The sequence below is a fragment of the Trematomus bernacchii genome, unplaced genomic scaffold, assembly GCF_902827165.1.
Source record: "Trematomus bernacchii unplaced genomic scaffold, fTreBer1.1, whole genome shotgun sequence".
Lineage (NCBI taxonomy): Eukaryota > Metazoa > Chordata > Actinopteri > Perciformes > Nototheniidae > Trematomus > Trematomus bernacchii.
In genome coordinates, this window is record NW_022987733.1 from 1,264,810 (window position 1) to 1,279,876 (window position 15,067).

General features: G+C 42.0%; 1 protein-coding gene across 1 annotated transcript in view; it reads right to left on the reverse strand.

Moving 5' to 3' along the window:
• Positions 1-6,029: 6,029 nt before the first annotated feature.
• Positions 6,030-15,067, reverse strand: part of LOC117494834 (protein NLRC3-like) — a 33,134-nt gene continuing 24,096 nt past the window's right edge. The window contains exons 9-14 of the mRNA XM_034145824.1: positions 14,080-14,184; positions 11,070-11,174; positions 9,481-9,585; positions 8,549-8,653; positions 8,025-8,260; positions 6,030-7,900 (exon numbers count right to left, since the gene is read on the reverse strand). Of these exons, the coding sequence (XP_034001715.1) occupies positions 6,030-7,900; positions 8,025-8,260; positions 8,549-8,653; positions 9,481-9,585; positions 11,070-11,174; positions 14,080-14,184 (2,527 nt within the window). The remainder of the gene's footprint in view (positions 7,901-8,024; positions 8,261-8,548; positions 8,654-9,480; positions 9,586-11,069; positions 11,175-14,079; positions 14,185-15,067) is intronic.

Here is a 15,067-nt window from a genome sequence, read left to right on the forward strand (position 1 = left end):
ATAGCATGATAGGTCCACTTTAAATAAACTATTACAGTAGGTAAACATACAAAACAGGAAAATAATGTTCTAGAATTAAAAATCAATGATGCGCTGATAAAAGACCCTGCAGTGTTGGCCAACTCTCTAAATGAGTATTTCATAAATAGTGCTCTGGACATTACAAAGCTCTTCCCGCCATCTCATTGTGGATACACACCCCGTTTTTGACCTGGAGGAAATCACAGAGGTTGAGGTAAAACATATAATCTTAGGGTTCAAATCAAATCAAGTTTTATTTATATAGGACATTTTTAAAAAGAGGGTTAAGAGGTTCTAAGGCTAGGGATGCAGATGATTTAGACACCAACTTTATAAAAACACATATATAATACAACCAATTACTATGTTAGTAAATCAATCTATCAGCACGAGGGAAGTTCCATCGTCCTGGAAGGTGGCCAAGGTGACACCGATCTTTAAATCTGGGGATAAGGCAATAATGTCCAATTACAGACCAATCAGCATCCTCCCCTGTGTCTCTAAGGTAGCTGAGAAATGGGTGTCAAAACTAATCACCAAACATTTAGACAAAGGTTTCGCTCCACTCCACCCAATGCAGTTTTGGTTTTCGTGCTCACCACTCCACTGAGACAGCTAACTGTGTCTTTGTGGAAAAGGTTAAATCTATGTTGGACACAAACCCATATGTAGGTGCTGTCTTCCTTGATCTCAGGAAGGATTTTGACAATGTTGACCACCAAGTGTTCCTTACAAAGCTGACTCATTTCAATTTTTCTGCAGATTCAATACAGTGGGTTAGGTCTTATTTATTACAGTTACTTAAACTTAAACAGTGTGTTTTGGTCAACGGTGCCAAATCCCCCTTCCTTGTGAACCCTGTTGGGGTTCCACAAGGTTCCATTCTTGGACCATTACTGTTTTCTCTGTACATGAATGACTTGCCTAATGTATGTCCTGATTTGAATGTGCAAATGTATACCGATGATGCGGTCATCTTTGTACATGGGAAAAACACTGAAATTATCTCATCCTGTCTCTCAAAAGCTTTGGACAAGGTTCAACACTGGCTGAACAACATTTACTTTAATTTAAGTTAAATGCAGAAAAAACTGAATGCATGATGTTCAGTAAACGACCAGTCAAAATCGAAGGATCCAATGTGTTTTTAAGCGGAGCAGAAATAGAAGTAGTCTCCCACTTCAAGTATCTTGGAGTCATACTGGACTTGAACTTGACTTTTAAGAAACATATTAAGAAAGTATCCAATACCGTTAAATTCAACTTGCAACATTTTAAACAAATTAGACCTTTCTTAACTGTCAATGCTGCAAAGTCATACCTCCACTGTATGATTCTATCCCACATTGAATACTGTTTTACAAACTGGTCGTTTGCTTGTGCCACAAACCTGAAACCCATAGAACAGCTGTACAAGAGAGCTATCAAGGTGTTTGACAGAAAGCCATATTCATACCACCACTACCATCCTTGATAAACACAATTTCTTGAGTTTTGACAATTTTAAGTCTTTTAAAAGTATGTGTTTTTTTTTATAAATGTTTACATGGAAATTAGCTCAAAGCTAAAATCCGGCTCATTTACACTTGTAAGCATTATTTTTGTTTTAAAGTGTTCATCAATGTGCACTGTCCCGGTTCAAATAAACGATTAAATTAAAATGAAAAGGTTTGGTGTTTATGCTTCTTTTTTTTCCTGCACAAAGCAACATAGCAAAAATATGGTCAATCAATGTGGAAATGTAAGATTCCTTTTTTATACTGGCACTGTCAAGGTCATTTTGAATACATAAAAGGATGTTTGTTTGTTTGTTTGTGTAAAACAGGAAATCAACTCACTGTTACGGGATCCAGGTTCTGAGCATTGACCAACTGCCACTGAAATAACAAAGAAAACGAAGTTAGAAAGTAATATAATGAAATTACAGTTTGACATACAGGTTTCCTGAGGTTTGTCATGTTTTCTAATTTCAGAGCTTGGTTTTGGGCATGAGAGTCCTAATGACTTAACACATTTTTAATGTTTATCATGAGACAAAGTCCACAGTTCTCGTTTAGTGCTAAATTGTACGTTTAATAATGTTCAATTAATGCGTGTTTAACTCGTATATTAAATTGTTATGAAAGCACAAGGGAGGGTTCAAAGGTCTGCATATGAATGAATGTAAAGAGCTTACCTTTTTAACCACAGATATTTTGATTACATAAAAGGACGTTATTTTTTTTGATAAATTATTTCTTATTGAGTTACACTGTATAACTAACTACGGATATACACTGACATGACTAGAGGAAGTCGGACAGGTCCCTGCCAAGCCCCCAGGAAGTGCGCCGGACTCTGATGAAAATATTCGTTGTGTCCAAACGGCAGTACTGCAACTTCCGTATCAGTCCGTGATGTCCCTGGGCCCGGAAATACTTTTTCCCATTGACTAACATTGGAAAAGAGTGGTCTGTAAATCGTTGGATAATTTTTTTTAACCAAATAAACTACCCAGTATGAACCTTTGTATAGCCCTTATTCATTATGCTCTCTGCACCGTGCTAGGTGCGCAGAATCAAACCCTCTGTGTTCCTCCGATACTTTTATTTTCTTTGAATTATCCATAGTTCGCTCATCGAGCCGGGGGTCAGGTTATTCACCTGCAAGAAAAGGCGCTGGTGCGGGACTGTAGCAGGATATGACGCATATATCAGTTGACCTAATTAAAACCGTTTTGTTTATGAAACATTTTCAACCATGCAACAACATTTAAATAGTCCTACAAATACTTTTATTTTATTTCCTCCTTATTTTTGTCTAAACTCAAGGGAGCCAGAGCAGAGGGCTTAAAGAGCCGGATGCGGCTCGGGAGCCGCGGGTTGCCGACCCTAGCCCTAACCCTATGATCTGATTAAAACCTATTTTATATGTACTAAAAAATAAAATAAAGTTTACTAAGCCACCTTTTTGTTTTAATTTATTAATTAGACAAAAAGATTTGTGCTGAAAGTCATATACTGCTGTGTCTCAGACGGATAGACTAGGTTATTCATTTCTTTGATAAAATAATATCCAGGGGATGCATGCAGAGCTGTCATTGGCTGAGATAAGTCCGGCAGTGCGTCACGACTCTTTTAAACATCACTGTTGCCGGAAATACATCCGCGGAGGAGCCATGGATGTATGTTATGTGTGTGTGTGTGCGTGCGTGCGTGCGTGCGTGCGTGCAGATGTTTTCCATCTGCAGGATGAACATAATACACTCAAACCCATTCATTTCCTATGGCGGTCAATTCTGACCGAAAACATCATGGGTGTTTCACTGTTGAATAAATCACTAGTGTGGAGGATAACATAAGGTCTTGAGGCAATTGGATGAAAAACACAATATTTATGATCAAAAACAAAGTCACTCGGTCACTTTTGACCCGAAACGCAAGAGAAGGGTTAAGTTGGTAAATATTTTCTAAATGCTGTGCATGTGTTGTCAAGTTGGTGAAGATTTTTCTTCATTTGCATGTGTTTTGGCACATTTGTATTTTTATATTGCATCGTATTTGTAATGTAAGTGTTTTAGACTGTTGTAGCAGGTTAGCCACTGTTAGACATAAACGTGAGGCACAGGTTTCATCAATACATAAATAAGTGATACATAAATATTTGATTGCATGTACGATAGTTTAATGAATAGAGGACATGGGTTAAATACTCACATTTCTTCTGCATCTTGGCTGTGATTGTCTCGTCATTGATCCTGTAGGGATGAACACAATCCAACAGTTATAGATCAAGTTAAAATAAGTGTTTGTTCTTTGAGTTAGTCAGCTTCAGAGTCCTCACTGATCGAATGCTTTATCACATCACATCATATCTTCTCTGCAAACACTCCGACTGACTGACTGTCCGCAGATCTCAGCTGCATTAGAGAGTTAACTAGGCATTAGTCCAGGAACAAAAAAACTTCATAGGAAAAACAAACAGACTACCTTTTTAACTGTAAAATCCCATTTGTCTGTTAATGAGTTGCACCTGACTGACATGTGGCTTTGCATAGTCAGCTTGTATTATATTGCTTGTAGAAGAATGCAAGAACAGAAACATAAGATGAAAGAAAAGGAGAAACTGCAGATAAACGGTAACATCACTGATTTGTTGTGCTAAGCTAGGCTACGCCTGGAAGGTGGAACTGGAGAGATTAGCCAGTGTGAGAAACACATCCATCTCCCTGTGTTTATTACAATACTGCTGAACCAGCAGAGACTGAGTGAACCCTTACTGACCCGAGAGTCTCCAGTCTGCAGTCTGGACTCTCCAGAAGATCTCTCAGCAGCTTCACTCCTGAATCATTCAGCTTGTTGAGTCTCAGGTCCAGATGTCTCAGATGGGAGGCGTTGGACTTCAGAGCTGAGATCAGAGCAGCACAGCTGATCTCTGACAAACTGCAGTTAATCAGTCTGAATAAAGAACACATGATTTAAGTTTAGAAAACATTGTTCCTTATTGAAATAATTCAAGGTTTAATAATCTGATTATAGCAGGAGAATTAGAGAATGTAGAAGTTTATAAAGTGGACATCCCGACAGGTTAAAAACTGTAAGATACAGAAAGTGAAAAGAGCTCTCATTAATATTAAAGACAACGTGCTTCACCTTCAATAAAAAGTGGTGACTCCACATCTTAAACTCCGCTCCATCTACACTAACTCATGATGTGCAGCCAGACTAATACAAACCCACAGAAACTGAAGGTGGAACTGGAGAGATTCCCAAGTGTGAGAAACACATCCACCTCCCTGTGTTTAATACAATACTGCTGAACCAGCAGAGACTGAGTCGAACCCTTACTGACCTGAGAGTCTCCAGTCTGCAGTCTGGACTCTCCAGAAAATCTCTCAGCAGCTTCACTCCTGAATCCTGCAGATTGTTCTCACTCAGGTCCAGATGTCTCAGATGGGAGGGGTTGGACTTCAGAGCTGAGATCAGAGCAGCACAGCTGATCTCTGACAAACTGCAGAACCTCAGTCTGAATAAAGAACACATGATGTAAGTTTGGAAAACAATGTTCCTGCTTAAAATATTCAAGGTTTAATAATCTGTTTATAGCTGGAGAAGTAGAGAATGGAGAAGCCAACAAGTTTAAAACTGTAAGATGCAGAAAGAGAAAAAGAGCTTTCATTAATATTAAAGACAACGTGCTTCTACTTCAATAAAAAGTGGAAACTTCACATCTGAAACTCTGCTCCATCTACACTAACTCATGATGTGCAGCCAGACAAATACAAAAACACAGAAACTGATTCAACTCAAGATCTCAGTCTATCACAGTTTATCAATTATAAATACAGTACAAAACCACATGACTACAGCCAGTGATCTGACCTCAGAGTCTCCAGTCTGCAGTTTGGGATCTTTAGTCCAGAACTCAGCAGCTCCACCACTGAATCCTGCAGATCAACTTCCAGCTCCAGCTCTCTCAGATCGGAGGGGTCGGACTTCAGAGCTGAGGCCACGACTTCCCAGTCTAAGAATCCACAGTCAGGAATTCTGTTATAACACATATTACAGAATTTGTTAATATAAAAAAAAGGGGAAGCAATATATTTACTTCATGCATTTGAGGAGAAACATTTTGAATATCATGATCTGATTACCACTGGATGTTAGTCCATTTCATATTTGGTTGAGTGTGATCTGATCCCATGTCTGTCACCTCTTTTCTAGCTACCTTCTAGACTAGAGTAGGCTAGACTCACCATGAATCAGATATTACTCTGTGTCTAATTTAACGATAAAGAAACTGCAATCATTTCACAATAACTTTACTCCATTTAAAATGTACAATTATTCTGTATGTTGTGATCACATGTTGCCGTGATAAAACATCCTTAATTATTTTTTTACAAATATTAGAATAATTGTATTCATTCAATTTTGTTCTCACAGTATGTGAAACAGCAAAAAGTTGTATAGTGTTTATTTGAAAAACAAAAATCCTTATCTACACTAATCTATAAAGTTAATCTGGACTCACAAAGCCTTCCTGCAGTTCCTCACAGCTGGAGTCAGTCTCTGTCGTCCCTCCTCTGATGTTTTGTATTTCTCCAGGTCCAACTCATCCAGAACCTCCTCTGACATCTGCAGCATGAAGGCCAGAGCTGAGCAGCGTTTCACAGAGAGTCTCTTCTCTGATCTGTTCTCTGACTTCAGGAACTCTTCGATCTCCTGATGTACTGAGTGGTCGTTCATCTCTGTCAGACAGTGGAAGATGTTGAGGCTCCTGTCAGGAGGGACTTCATCACTTCTCATCTCCTTCAGGTTGCTGATGGCTCTCTGGGTGACTTCTGGACTGTTGTCTGTGCGACCCAGCAGGCCTCCTAAGAGTCTCTGGTTGGACTCCAGAGAGAGGCCGTGGAGAAAGCGGACAAACAGGTCCAGGTGGCCATTTTCACTTTTGAGTGATTTCTCCATGGCTCCCTTTAGGAAGACATCCAGGGATGGGTACTCCTGATCACTGCTATCACTGTTGTTATAGTCACTCTGCAGGAAGTCCTTCAGGGTTTGGTAATCCTCATCACTGTTGTTATCATCCCAGTCTCCCTGCAGGAAGTCCTTCAGTACCGCTGTGTTCCTGTTGGTGTAACAGTGCAACATGTAGACTGCAGCCAGAAACTCCTGAATGCTCAGATGAACAAAGCAGTACACTATATTCTGGAAAATCACACTCTCTCTTTTGAAGATCTGTGTACAAACTCCTGAGTGCACCAAGGCCTCGGTGACACCAAGACCACAGCGCTGCAGGTCTTCTTGGTAGAACATGATGTCTCCTTTCTCCAGATGTTCAAACGCCAGCCTCCCCAGCTTCAGAAGAACCTCCCTGTCAGCCTCCGTCAGCTGCTGTGGACTCGTCTTATGTCCCTCTTCATACTTCTGCTTCTTCCTCTTGGTCTGGACCAGCAGGAAGTGTGAGTACATGTCAGTGAGGGTCTGGGGCAGCTCTCCTCTCTGGTCTGTAGTCAACATGCGGTCCAGAACTGCAGCAGTGGTCCAGCAGAAGACTGGGATCAGACACATGATGTGGAGGCTCCTGGAGCTCTTGATGTGAGAGATGATTCTGCTGGACAGGTCTTCATCACTCGATCTCCTCCTGAAGTACTCCTCCTTCTGGGCGTCAGTGAAGCCTCGTACTTCTGTTACCCTGTCCACACACTCAGGAGGGATCTGATTGGCCGCTGCAGGTCGGGAAGTTATCCAGACGAGAGCTGAGGGAAGTAGCTCCCCCCTGATGAGGTTTGTCAGCAGCATGTTGACTGAGGACTGCTGTGAGACCTCAGACACAACCTCACTGTTTCTGAAGTCCAGAGAAAGTCTGCTTTCATCCAGGCCGTCAAAGATGAGCAGCACTTTGCAGACAGCCAGCTGCTCTGCTGTGACCTTCTGTAAGGTTGGATGGAAATCATGGAGCAGCCTGAGTAGACTGTACTGCTCATCTTTGATCAGATTCAGCTCCCTGAAGGAAAGCGGGATCACCAGACTGACATCTTGGTTTCCCAAACCCTCGGCCCAGTCCAGAGTGAACTTCTGCACTGAGAAGGTTTTTCCAACTCCAGCGACTCCGTTGGTCAGGACCGCTCTGATGTGTGTCTGTTGGTCAGATGAGGCTTTAAAGATGTCCTGGCACTTGATTGGAGTGTCATGGAGGGTATTTTTCTTGGAAGCTGTCTCAAGCTGCCTCACCTCATGTTGGGTATTAACCTCTTCACTCTGGCCTTGTGTGATGTAGAGCTCAGTGAAGATCCTGTTGAGGAGGGTTTCACTTTCATCAGTTCCTTCGGTCACAAGTTCACATCTCCTCCTCAGACTGAGCCTATGTTCATCTAAAACCTCCTGAAGACCATGTTCTGCTGAAAGAGAAGGAAACGTGAGAATAATGAACATTTGTTTAAATGAACTTATATTATGTACAACACAACGAGAAGAATCCTGTTTTCAGGCATGAAGACGACAGCAGACATTCAGACTTACTCTGTAGAGTTCTGGACTGACTGTCTGTCTGCAGTCCAGCTCTGGTTCTGGATCTCTTCCCACACTGGGGACAGCAGGGGTCTCCTGATGGAGGTCGCTGCTCCCAGTATGAGGTGATGCACTGTCTGCAGAACCAGTGTCCACAGCTGGTAGAGACTGGATCCTTCAGGACGTCCTGACACAGAGCACAGCTGGACAGCTGCTCCTCCACAGGAACACCACTCTTCCTCTTCCCTCTGTGGAGATGAACACATCCTTTATAGCACACTACAATACTGGTGGTAGATTTTTACCAATGGTACAACCCAAGGTGGTAAATTCTTGTTTGATATTATTAAAAGGTCTATATCTGTAGATGATATTTCATTTTCAGTTATTCATACAATTATGAAACAAAACAACTTCCTGTCTGCAACATCATCTGCCCACAGCACATTATATACAGTATATATATATCTATATATATAGATATATATATAGATATATGTTCGTCACATCAGATTACAGTAGAAACAGACTCTTACTTTGTGTCTGAGGGTCCAGGTTCATTACTGAAGTATATAGGTTCCTGTTTGGACCAGTCACTCGTCAGAGATTGATATCTGGTTAATGAAGACTCTGCTCTCTGTCTGTGGACAGACACATTTTTTACACATGTGGGTTTCTGTCGTTACAATTTATTTGTGAGAGTGAAACATTTGACATGCATTGATTTCAGTTTTGATTTGTATTCCCCTTTTAAAGACTTTTGTTCTTACTCAAAATTGTGTTTGTGGGTTTCTGTTGTTACAATTCTTTGTGAGACTGAAAAGTTGTACATGTTCCAAGTTGAGTTACCAAACAAAAGGTCCTACATGTCGAGTGTGAGAATGATTTCACTGTTGCAGTTTATTTACTATCGCTGATGATGCCAAGGAGAACAGCAAGAGTTCAATTAAACTTTTTTAGTGTACTTTACTGCGTTCCTTTACTGTAATCTGCTGTGATTATTTACAGCACTGTGTTTCTTTACCGTAACTGTAATACTCAGAATATGTGGATAAAACTGTTTAACAATGCTTGTTTATGATTGGTTCATGTGATGTCGTAGTAACAATATGCGTCATCAGCCAGACAGACAGCCAGACATTCAAACAATGTGTGAAGTTCACCTTCCTTCAAGACATAAGCCTGCATGTCTCTTGCATATGAATAAATACTGAGTATTGGCACGTTGCCGTCTGGAGTATTAATTGTACATATAGTACAAGAACAAGACAGTTACCTACTGCGTTACTTTATTGCACTTTACAGTGTTTCATTACTGAACTCTGCTGTAGATGTTTACTGTATTCTACTGTGTTTCTGTGCTGTTATCTACTGCGCTCATGTAAATATTAAAGAACAGTGTAGATGATCCGTTGGCATATCAAATTAATCCTCTTCAGGTCAGATCACAGTCGAAACAGACTCTTACTTTGTGTCCGAGGGTCCGGGTTCAAAACTGCAGTATGAACGTTCCCACATAGACAAGTCACTCTTCAGAGACCGATAGCTGGGGAATAGATACTCTGCTCTCTGTCTGTGGAAACAACACATTTTTTAAACACATCATTAGTTTTTGTAAAGGGCAGCTTTTGCTCTTCTGCGCTGCTATTGGCTGCAGATTGATTATCCAGTGTTCTTGTAGTGAACAGAGGGTTTGATTCTGTTCAAGCAGAAGAAATGAGATCTTCTGTCGCAGACTGAAACCCATCAGTTTTCACTGCACCTTCACCATCAAACTTTAAAGAAACACACAGACACAAAACTAAACGCTTTGCTCTTTAAAACCAATGCACCAGTACTTACAATGGTTTGTGTTATTTGAAGCTATTTTACATGCAGATTTCTTGCTGTTCTGAGTTTGTATCTTCATGGTTGATACTTATTATAAGTCACTTTGGATGAAAGCATCAGCTCAATGAAATGTAATTTAAATCTGCCAAAGGTTTACACAATGTAGCCCTAAAATAGTATTAGCATGTTCATTCTGTTTTTGCGATTATGATATAACAAAATACTGGAAGATATTGCTGCAACATACTGAAATTACAAGTTGCTAAAAGTGCAAACAGTCTTTAAAAATATAACATTCTGGGCTGTAGCCTCAGTGGCTAGCCAATGTTCAACAATACTGAAGTCACACATCTTTTTTTGGGAGTAAATCTTCCACCATGGAGCTGGTGGCAGTTTCACTCAGACATTGTTGTTGCTATGTGTAATGGTATGGCGTCATTACATCGACTTGTATGAATATTTCACCTTCTTCTTTTTAATATATATACAATATGCCATTATCACAATATAGTTTATTTTTGTCATAATAAAAATGATCAGAAACAATATGCGAGCAGAAGAGAGAAAGTAATGCTTGCCAGCGTCTAAATAACCCCCTGTAGTGGTGCCCTAGAGCAGTGTTTCTCAAACCTTTTCATATCAGGGACCACTTAACCAATTAAAAAACACACCTAACTCCACAAATATCCAAAAACAATAGGCCTGCTTACCACTCCAACAGTATAACAAATTACAGCCTAATAATGACAGCTTAACCTTCTCTATATCGCTGTGTGTGTGTGTGTGTGTGTGTGTGTGTGTGTGTGTGTGTGTGTGTGTGTGTGTGTGTGTGTGTGTGTGTGTGTGTGTGTGTGTGTGTGTGTGTGTGTGTGTGTGTGTGTGTGTGTGTGTGTGTGTGTGTGTGTGTGTGTGTTGTGTTGAAAGCAAACACAAGCGTAAGCCTGTATGTCTCTTGCGTATGAATAAATACTGAGTATTGGCACGTTGCCGTCTGGAGTATTAATTGTACATATAGTACAAGAACAAGACAGTTACCTACTGCGTTACTTTATTGCACTTTACAGTGTTTCATTACTGAACTCTGCTGCAGATGTTTACTGTATTCTACTGTGTTTCTGTGCTGTTATCTACTGCGCTCATGTAAATATTAAAGAACAGTGTAGATGATCCGTTGGCATATCAAATGAATCCTCTTCAGGTCAGATCACAGTAGAAACAGACTCTTACTGTGTGTCTGAGGGTCCAGGTTCAATACTGAAGGCTGGAGGTTCCCGTATAGACCCGTCACTCTTCAGAGACCGATAGCTGGGTACTCGAGACTTTGCACTCTTTCTGTGGAAACAACACATTTTTTAAACACATCATTAGTTTTTGTAAAGGGCAGCTTTTGATTTCAGCCGGTTTACCTTATTAAAGATTTTTGGACTTGCTCTGAACTTTCTGTCTTTCTGTAGTGTTTGAGGGTTTTGGTTGTTAGAAATCCTTTGTGAGAGGGGAACGTTTTACATGTTCAAAATTTATTTACAACACATCAACTTCCCGACGCGCGGGGGAAACATACTGGACCATGTTTATTCCCCTTTCCGGAATGGATATAAGGCTCTCCCTCGCCCTCCCTTCGGCAAATCAGACCATATCTCACTACTGTTGTTGCCTGCGTACAAGCAGAAACTTAAAAGGGACAGACCGGTAACAAGGACAGTACAACGATGGAGCGTGGAGTCAGATTCAGCACTGCAGGATTGCTTTGCATCCACGGATTGGAGTGTGTTTGAGGACAATAACATCAACACACACACGGACACTGTCATCTGCTACATTGGGAAATGCATCGATGACGTGGTACCGAAGGTTTCTGTACGGACATTCCCAAATCAAAAGCCCTGGGTAAACGGTGAGGTGCGCGGCAAACTGAAAGCGCGCACTCTCGCGCACACAGCAGGAGATTTGGAGGAGTACAGGAAGTCTAGGTATGATCTCCGGAGAGCAATTAAAAATGCAAAGAGACAGTACAAAGACAAGGTGGAATCTGACTTCAAAGGCTGTAACACTAGGAATATGTGGGCGGGACTAAGGACAATGACTGACTACAAAGGAGCAGCGGGGGGTGCTGCGGGAGTGTCTGCGTGCGCATCTCTCCCAGATGAGCTAAACAGTTTTTTTGCACGCTTTGAGAGCAGCCGGGCTGTGGAGGTACAGAGGGACCAGGAGCTACACTGCCCTTTTGTTTTAAATAGGGCAGATGTGTGTAAATCCTTTAAAAGGGTTAACCCACACAAGGCTCCTGGACCTGATGGCATCCCTGGCCGTGTTCTCAGGGTGTGTGCAGTTCAGCTGGCAGAGGTGTTCACAGACATCTTCAACGGGTCCCTGCTGCAGTCTGTAGTCCCCACATGTTTTAAACACTCCACCATCATTCCTGTCCCCAAAAAGACAATAATCACCTGCCCCAACGACTACCGCCCAGTAGCACTCACCTCCATCATAATGAAGTGCTTTGAGCGGTTAGTCAAATTATTCATCACCTCCTCCCTCCCTGAATCTCTGGACCCCCTGCAGTTTGCCTACAGAGCAAACAGGTCCACAGACGACGCCATAGCCCTCACCCTGCACACTGCCCTCTCACACCTGGACCCGAAGAACAGGAACACATATGTGAGAATGCTGTTCATTGACTACAGTTCAGCATTCAACACCATTGTGCCCTCCAAGCTGGCCATCAAGCTCAGAGACCTCGGGCTCAACAGCGCCCTCTGTGGCTGGATCCTGAACTTCCTGACGGGCAGACCCCAGGCAGTGCGGGTGGGAAACATCACATCCTCCACCCTGATTCTCAACACCGGTGCCCCTCAAGGCTGCGTGCTCAGCCCTCTCCTCTACTCCCTGTTCACCCACGACTGCGTGGCCACACACAGCTCCAACACCATCGTGAAGTTTGCTGATGACACGACCGTCATCGGCCAGATCACAGACGATGACGAGGCGGCGTACAGAGAGGAGGTCGAAAACCTGACATCTTGGTGCCAGGATAACAACCTCCATCTCAACATCAGCAAAACAAAGGAGCTGATTGTGGACTACAGGAAGCAGCAGGGAGAGGGACACGCCCCCATCGCCATCAATGGGACTACGGTGGAGAGAGTCAAAAGCTTCAGGTTCCTTGGGGTCCACATCACTGAGGACCTGACATGGTCTCTTCACACCACCACCATCACCAAGAAAGCTCGACAGCGGCTCTTCTTCCTCCGCAGGCTGAGGAGGTTCAAAATGGATTCCAGGATACTCTGCAACTTCTACAGGTGCACGATAGAGAGTATCCTCACTGGCAGCATGACGGCCTGGTACGGCAGCTGCACCGACCTCGATCGTAAGGCTTTACAGAGGGTGGTGAAAACTGCACAGCACATCACCAGGACGGAGCTGCCATCCATGGAGGACCTTTACTCCCAGCGACTCATGAAGAAATCACTACGGATTATCAAAGACTCCCATCACCCCAGCCACAAACTGTTCTTTCTGTTGCCGTCTGGCAGACGTTACCGCAGCATCCTGGCAAGGACAAGAAGATTCGGAGACAGTTGCTTCCCGCGGGCAGTGAGACTGTTAAAAAATTGAACTGTTGAAACAACATCAAACATTCATCTGCTACTCAGTAGCATGTATCTAATACCTAATATATATATATATATATATATATCATTCCAATAACTTGTATATAGACTCGTACTGCACTATTCCACATCATAACTTTATTTCATTTGTATAACTATTATTATTTTTGTATTGCTCATGCTCTTATTGTTACTATGTTATTATGTTGCATTGTTGGAGAAGCCTGTGACATAAGATTTTCAACTGCATAATTGTAGCTATGTCAGATTGACAATAAAGAACCTTGAACCTTGAACTTAACCTAACACAAAGTCCCACATCTCGAATGTGAGAATGATTTCACAATAGTAGATTGTTTACTGTGGCTGATGATGCCAAGGAGCACAGCCAGAGCTCAGTTACACCTCTCTACTTTCCTCTTCTGGGTTTCTTTACTCTAATTTACTTTATTGCACTTTACAGTGTTTCATTACTGAACTCTGCTGTAGATGTTTACTGTATTCTACTGTGTTTCTGTGCTGTTATCTACTGCGCTCATGTAAATATTAAAGAACAGTGTAGATGATCCGTTGGCATATAAAATGAATCCTCTTCAGGTCAGATCACAGTAGAAACAGACTCTTACTTTGTGTATATGGGTCCAGGTTCAATACTGAAGGCTGGAGGTTCCCCTATAGACCCGTCACTCTTCATATAACCCCAGCTGGGTTCTGGAGACTCTGCTCTCTGTCTGTGGAAACAACACATTTTTTACACACATCATTAGTTTTTGTAAAGGGCAGCTTTTGATTTCAGCCGGTTTACCTTATTAAAGATTTTTGGACTTGCTCTGAACTTTCTGTCTTTCTGTAGTGTTTGAGGGTTTTGGTTGTTAGAAATCCTTTGTGAGAGGGGAACGTTTTACATGTTCGAAATGTATTTACTTAACCTAACACAAAGTCCCACATCTCGAATGTGAGAATGATTTCACAATAGTAGATTGTTTACTGTGGCTGATGATGCGAAGGAGCCAGTGTTAATTTCGTTAACGTAAACTATGACGAAAAATGTTCGTCAACAACCTTTTTTACACGACTAAGACGAGACGATGACGAGCTAAAAATAGATTCTTGATAACGAAAATTTGACGAAATGTATATTTAGTTTTCGTTGACGAGACGAGACGGGACTAAGGTGTTAATGGTGGACTATCGGACATTCAAAATGCAGGGTATTTCCCCCCAAGTGTTCGTCTTGTCTGTCAAAATGCATCTTACGTTTCTAACTTGCAATATCATTATTTCCGCTCTCTTCACTCCAGAAGAGCGATCTCCCTCTCTCTCTGTGTGTGTGGGGGGCGGGGCCTAACAGACACGCTGCAGCGGCACACAGAGATCTGCCGGGGACGGAGCGTTCAGAGAGTATAGAGACACTCTACAAGGCTCGATGTGGACAAAGCTCGTTTGCCATGTTTTCGCGTTAGCGCGTTGACACGAGTAGAGTAGTCTGTCCAAACAGCCGGCTAAAAGGCGTCATATTCAATCGGAGAAATGCACAATTTTCGACTTCCTTAACATCAGGTGTGCAGAGGTGGGAGAAGTAGCCTACTCAGATCTTGTAGCTAAGTAAAAAAA